Consider the following 6,989-nt stretch of genomic DNA (forward strand, 5'->3'; position numbering starts at 1 on the left):
CGCCATGTTGCTGAGGCTGGTCTCAAACTTCTGAGCTCAGGCAGGCAATCTGTCCGCCTCAGCCTCCCACAGTGCTGGAATTACAGGCGTGAGCCACCATGCCCAGCCTGGTGGGCACTAGACTTATATATTTTGGACACTAGACTCTTACTGGATACATGATATGCAAATATTTTCTGCCATTCTATAGGTTTTTTTTTTATATTTATTTATTTTGAGATGGTGTCTTGCTCTGTTGCTCAGGCTAGAATGCAATGGCATATCTCCTCTCACTGCAACCTCCACCTCCTGGGTTTAAGCGATTCTCCTGCCTCAGCCTCCCAAGTAGCTGGGATTACAGGTGCACGCCACCATGCCTGGCTAATTTTTGTATTTTTAGTAGAGACAGGGGTTTCACCATGTTGGCCAGGCTGGTCTCAAACTCTTGACCTCGTGATCTGCCCACCTCGGCCTCCCAAAGTGCTGGGATTGTAGTCATGAGCCACCATGCCCAGACCTCTTTTTTATTTATTTTTTATTGAGACAGGATCTCACTGTGTCACTGAGGCTGGAGTGCAGTAGCATGATCATTGCTAAGTGCAGCCTTGGAACCTCCCAGGCTCAAGTGACCCTCTTGCCTCAGCCTTCAGAGTAGCTGTGACTACAGGTGCACACCACCATGCCTGGGTAATTAAAAAAAGAAATTTATAGAGATGGGGTCTCACTGTATTGCCCAGGATGGTCTTGAACTCCTGAGCCCAAGCAATCCTGTCTCCTCAGCCTCCCAAAGTGCTGGAATTATAGGTGCGAGTCACCATGCCCAGCCACAAAAGATTTTAATTTTGATTAAGTCCAATTTATATTTTTGTTGCTTTTCGGTATGATACCTAAGAATTCTATTTTCTTTCTTTCCTTTTTTTTTTTTTCTTTTTTATTTTTTTGAGACACGGTCTTGCCGTGTTGCCCAGGCTGGGCTGCAGTGGCATGATCTTGGCTCACTGCCACCCCCACCTCCCGGGCTCGAGTGATCCTCCCACTTCAGCCCTCCAAGTAGCTGGGACTACAGGCATGTGCCACCACCAAACCTGGCTAATTTCTGTATTTTTTTGTAGAGATGGTGTTTCACTGTGTTGCCCAGGCTGGTCTCAAACTCCTGGGCTCAAGAGATCCACCCAGCTCGGCCTCCCAAAGTGCTGGGATTACAGGTGTGAGCCACTGCTCCTGGCCAAGAATCCTATTTTCTTAAATTTCTTTCAATGATGATTTGTAGTTTTCACAAGTCCTTGGTTAAACTTATTCCTAGTATTTTATTCTTTTGCCTCCTTTTGTAAATGGAATTGCTTTCTTAATTCCCTCTTTTGATTGTTCAATGCTGCTGTATAGCAACTGATTTTGTGTGTTGATTTTGTTCTTGGCAACTTGACTGAATTCGTATTTTAACTTTAGTGAGTGTATTTGTGGATTCTTGGGGATTTTCAGTAGGTAGGATCATGTCATCTGCTAATAGAGATAGTTTTACTTTTCCTTTCTGATCTGGATGCCTTTCATTTTGTTTTCTTGCCTAATTACCCTTGCTAGCATATCCAGTATCATGGTGGATGGCAGTGGTGCAGCAGGCACCCTTGTCTTGTTCCTGATCTTAGGGGAAAGCTTTTGACCTTGGGCCATAAAGTATCAAGTCAGCTGTGGGTTTTTTTAGTTGCCCTTTATCAGATTGAGGAAATTCCCTTCTATTCCTAGTTGGCTGAATGTTTTTATCTTGAGATATTAACTTATTTAAAATTTTGTTTTACTTTTTAATATAAAAACTTTGGTGTGTGTGTTTTATTCCAACCAGTGCTGATTCCTAAAGAAAAGCCCCCAATCACAGTTGTGGGTGATGTTGGAGGAAGGATTGCCATCATCGTGGTATGTAGACCTCTTTTATTATTAATTCTAGCATTTGCCATTGTTATTCTGTTGATTGATTGATTACTTGATTGATTGATTTTGTGACAGTCTTGCTGTCACCCAGGCTGGATTGCAGTGGTGCGTTCTTGGCTCACTGCAACTTCTGCCTCCCAGGTTCAAACGATTCTCTTACCTCAGCCTCCCAAGTAGCTGGAATTACAGGTGCCTGCCACCATGCTTGGCTAACTTTTGTATTTTTAGTAGAGATGGGGGTTTCACCACGTTGGCCAGGCTGGTCTCGAGCTCCTGACCTCATGATCTGCCCGCCTTGGCCTCCCAAAGTGCTGGGATTACAGGCGTGAGCCACTGCACCCAGCCACCACTGCATTTAAAAAACAAAAAAAAAACTTCTTATTTTGAAGTAATTATAGATCCACAGGAAGTAGGGGGAAATACACAGGGACATCCTGTGTATTCATTACCCAGAATCCTCCATCTTGCTTAACTATGGTACAATAACACAGCCTGGAAATTCTCAGTGCCACAGTCACAGAGGTCCTTCAGACAGCACCAGTTGTGCATGTAGTGTATGTGTGTGTGTGTGTGTGCAGTCTTATCATGGGTAGCTTTATGGAACCACCACCCCAGTCAGGACACAGAATTGCTCCTTCACTGCAAGGCACCCTCATGCTTCCCTTCATAGCTACACCCACATCCTTCCCACCCAATCTGCAACCCCTGGTGTCTTTGTCCATTTTGCGCTGCTGTAACACGTAAGACTAGGTTGTTTATACAGAATAGAAGAAATTTATTCTCTAACAGCTCTAGAGGCTGGATGTCCAAATCATGGCACCAGCTTTTGGTCTGGTGAGGGCCTTCTTGCTGCATCCTCACATGGCAGAAGGCAGAAAGACAAAAAGGAATGAACTTTCCTTCAGAAGGGCAGGAAAGAGGCGAACCCACTCCCACAAGCCTTTTTATAGCAACATGAATCCATTCCTCATGGCAGAGCCCTCACAACCTAAACACTTCCCCAAAGACCCCACCTCCCAACACTGTTGCACTGGGGAATAAGTTTCCAACACATGAATTTTGGAGAGACAAAAACATTCAAGCCACAGCATTGGCAACCCATGATCTGTCCTCTGTATTTCTAATTATTATTTCAAGAATGTCATATAAATGGAATCTATGGTTTATAACCTTTTGAGTTTTGGTTAACCTGCCATGATTACCCTGAGATCCATCCAGTTTGTTTTGTATATAAATATTTTATTCCTTCTTATTGCTGGGCAGTATCCCATGGCATAGAGGTACCAGAGTTTATTTGTTGAAGGACATTTGGATGATTTCCAGGTTGGAGCTATTATACATAAAACTCACTATGTACATTTATGTATGGGTTTTTGTGTGAACAGAATTTTGATTTCTCTGGGGTAATTGCACTTATAAATGCAGTTGTTGGTTTGCATAGTAGTTGCAAATATAGTCTTATAAGAGACTGTCAAACTGTTTGCCAAGGTGGCTGTACCATTTTACTAGTAGTACTTTTTAAGTAGTGTGTGTGTGTGTGTGTGTGTATTTTTGAGGGGGTATGGTCTGGGTCTGCTGCCCAGGTTGGAGTGCAGTGGCTTGATCACAGCTCACTGCAACTTCCACCCCCTGGACTCAAGCAATCCTCCTGCCTCAGCCTCCCAAGTAGCTAGGACTACAGGTGCGTACCACCATGCCCGGCTAGTTTTTGTTTTTGTAGAGACTGGGTTTCAGCATGTTGCTCAGGCTGGTCTTGAACGCCTGAGCTCAAGTAATCCTCCCACCTCAGCCTCCCAAAGTGCTGAGACTACAGGTGTGAGCCACCACGCCTAGCCTTTACATGTATATTTTTGATCATGGTAACTTCAGTATGCAATAAAAGAGTAGAAACCACTGAACTGGGTATTTTATTATTAAAAACAATAATCATTATTTTTTCCGTTATAATAACATGTAAAAAACATATTTCCCATATGCTCAGTGGAGAAAATTTGGAAATAAGGAAGGTAGCAAGAAGAAGCAAGGGGAAAGAGGCAACCATAATTCTATTACCCAGAGTCGAAAACATCTTTTAACACTTTTTCTGTGCATTAAAAACAAAAAAAGAAAATCATACCTCCATCATTTCTGGTGCGATCTGCATTGTGACAGCACAGTGTTGGCCAGTTACGGTGCAGAAAACAGTGCTACCCCTGGGAGCCTGGAGTGTGGTGGGAGATAGCCCGAATAGTGAGTGGCAGGTGCTGTGCAGGAGAAGGCTCGTGTGAAAGTCCTGGAGGGATGCCATGGGGCACGGTAATGGGGACATGGGGCCGTGCTGTCTGCACAAGGCCAAATGGAAGAGCAGATTTTTCACAATAAATGTAGGCAGACCCTTTTTTTCCCCTGGTTGTCTAACCTATTCTTATAGAAGTGCTCATATACATTCTTTTCTATCTGTGCTTTGGCAGGATGACATCATTGATGATGTTGACAGCTTTCTTGCTGCAGCAGAGACCCTGAAGGAAAGAGGTGCATATAAGATCTTTGTGATGGCAACTCATGGCTTGTTGTCTTCTGACGCCCCCCGGCTGATTGAAGAGTCTGCCATTGATGAGGTAACAGGGTCTGGGTGTGTTTGTGAGGACAGCTGCCTGGGCTTCTGGCACATCATGATCTTCAGTTACAGCGAGTAGGGACAAGACTGAGATTGTGGGTGGCTGAGGCAGGCAGATTGCCTGAGGTCAGGAGCTGGAGACCAGCCAACAGGCAGAAACCCGCTCTCTACTAAAAATACAAAAATTAGCCTTGCATGGTGGTGGGCACCTGTAATCCCAGCTACTTGGGAGGCTGAGGCAAGAGAATCACTTGAACCCAGGGAGCAGTGGCTGCAGTGAGCCGAGATTGTGCCACTGTACTCTAGCCTGGATAACAGAATGAGACTCTGTCTCAAAAAAAACATAATAAATAATAATAATAGTAATGTATACAACTCATTAGTTTTTAGAATGTTTGGAGTTGTGCAGTCGTTACCATAGTTGATTTTAGAGCATTTTCTTCTCCCTAGAAAGGAACGCCATACCCATTAGCAGTCACTTCACATTTTCTCTCACTGCCGTTAGTCCCTGGCAACCACTAATCTGCTTTCTGTCACTCTAGATTTGCCTGTTCTGGACATTTCATATTAATGAGATTACACAATGTGTGGTCTTTTGTGCTGGCTTCCTTCACTCAACGTAGTATTTTCAAAGTTCATCCATGTTGTAGCATGAATCAGTACTTCATTCTATTTTATGATCAAAGAATACTCTGTTACATGGATAGTCCACATTTTGTCTCTCTTTTCGTATTTCATGTCGATAGAAATTTTTTCCGCTTTTTAACTTATGCATGGTGCTGCAGTAAACATTTGTGTACAAGCTTTTGTGTAGACATCTGTTTTCCCTTCTCTTTGATGCGTAACTAGGTTTAGTACTGCTGGGTCATACAGTAACTTCATGTTGAAACTTTTGAGGAGCTGCCAGCCTGTTTTTCAAAGCAGCCGCACCATTTTACATTCCCACAGCAGTGAGTGGGGGGGGTTCCAGTTTCTGTGCACACCTCCAATACTTGTTATTATCTTTTTTTGCCATACCTGTCCTAGTGGGTGTGAGGTTATCAAATCTTAACCTAAGAAACACAGGCCAGGCGCAGTGGCTCATGCTTATAATCCCAGCACTTTGGGAGGCTGAGGCGGGTGGATCATGAGGTTAGGACATCGAGACCATCCTGGCGAACATGGTGAAACCCTGTCTGTACTCAAAACACAAAAAAGTTAGCTGGGCTTGGTGGCGGGCGCCTGTAGTCCCAGCTAGTTGGGAGGCCGAGGCAGGAGAATGGCATGAACCCGGGAGGCGGAGCTTGCAGTGAGACGAGATGGCGTCACTGCACTCCAGCCTGGGTGACAGAGCAAGACTCCATCTAAAAAAAAAAAACTGAAACATTGACTTGAGACATAGATCCACTGTTTTCCTGTCGTGGCGAGCCTCAGATTTGAGAAGCTATCACATTTCCAGATCAAACCATGAAGCTACTTGGCTTTCTGATGCTCTGGTTTTTTTTCTCTTGCTTCACAGGTAGTGGTCACCAATACAATTCCACATGAAGTCCAGAAGCTCCAGTGCCCCAAGATTAAAACCGTGGATATCAGCATGATCCTTTCAGAGGCGATCCGTCGGATCCACAATGGGGAGTCCATGTCCTACCTTTTCAGAAACATAGGCTTAGATGACTGAACAGCTTTCCTTTAGGAAAACTCTCGAGGGCCAAACTGGAAACACAAGAGTGACTGCTCGGTGGGATAGAGTTCACAGGAACCGTCATGTTTGTTCCTCCCTCTCCCCTGTAACCTCTCTTCTTGTTGATTCCTATGAAGATAGACCAACTTTTTATGTCGCTTTGAGTGTTCGTGAGTTTGGGGAACCATTTTTATAAAAGAAAAACTTTATTCTCCTCTTTTGAAAAGATAAGACCTTGTTTTAGTTTTAACTGTTTAAAAAATAACACTTGGAATAAGATTTGTAAGCTCACAAAGTCTTTTTCTTAAGTTGCTTGAGCCAAGTGCTTAAAAAGTTAATAAAATAAAATGATCTGTATGATACCTGCAGTTGAAAAGCCAAAAAGATTATACTGTCAAGTCCAGTAAATGACATTTTTAGAGATGCTTTTGTAGACAAGCATATGCAATATGTGATTGTATTTATTTTCTGCAACTAAAACAGGAATAAAAACTTGTGTTTGTGTGTTTTTCTAAAACTTTGTGTTTTGGCAATCATTTTATAACTAAAATAAAATGAAAGCTGAATCTACACACTGTGAATGTAGAAATGTTTATCAGCTTGTTTTCTCTTCTTCAGCTTTGTGGGGGGATGCAGTAGCCTCCCAGAGATGTAATATTCTCTGTTCTGATAATTTGTCCAAGGCCCTGAAAGTTCCCGACGTGTAGTCATTTGACTGAGGAGGGAGAGGAGTTGGAATCTCAGGATGCAAGGCCGCAGGCAGCAGGGGAACCAGTGAGCACCATCTGCCATTGGTCTTGGTGTGGCTTTGCCTCTCTTCCATGGCTGGCT

General features: G+C 43.6%; 1 protein-coding gene across 1 annotated transcript; it reads left to right on the forward strand.

The window, feature by feature from the left end:
• Positions 1-1,791: 1,791 nt before the first annotated feature.
• LOC117087724 (phosphoribosyl pyrophosphate synthase-associated protein 2-like) lies at positions 1,792-6,728 on the forward strand (the record flags this gene model as incomplete). Its single annotated transcript, XM_033218279.1, has 3 exons — positions 1,792-1,887; positions 4,353-4,499; positions 5,997-6,728. Coding segments are annotated over 3 exons (402 nt in total), but the record flags the coding sequence as incomplete, so codon positions are not given.
• Positions 6,729-6,989: the final 261 nt, after the last annotated feature.

The sequence above is a fragment of the Trachypithecus francoisi genome, unplaced genomic scaffold (assembly GCF_009764315.1).
Source record: "Trachypithecus francoisi isolate TF-2019V2 unplaced genomic scaffold, Tfra_2.0 Lachesis_group10, whole genome shotgun sequence".
In the NCBI taxonomy this organism is placed as follows: domain Eukaryota; kingdom Metazoa; phylum Chordata; class Mammalia; order Primates; family Cercopithecidae; genus Trachypithecus; species Trachypithecus francoisi.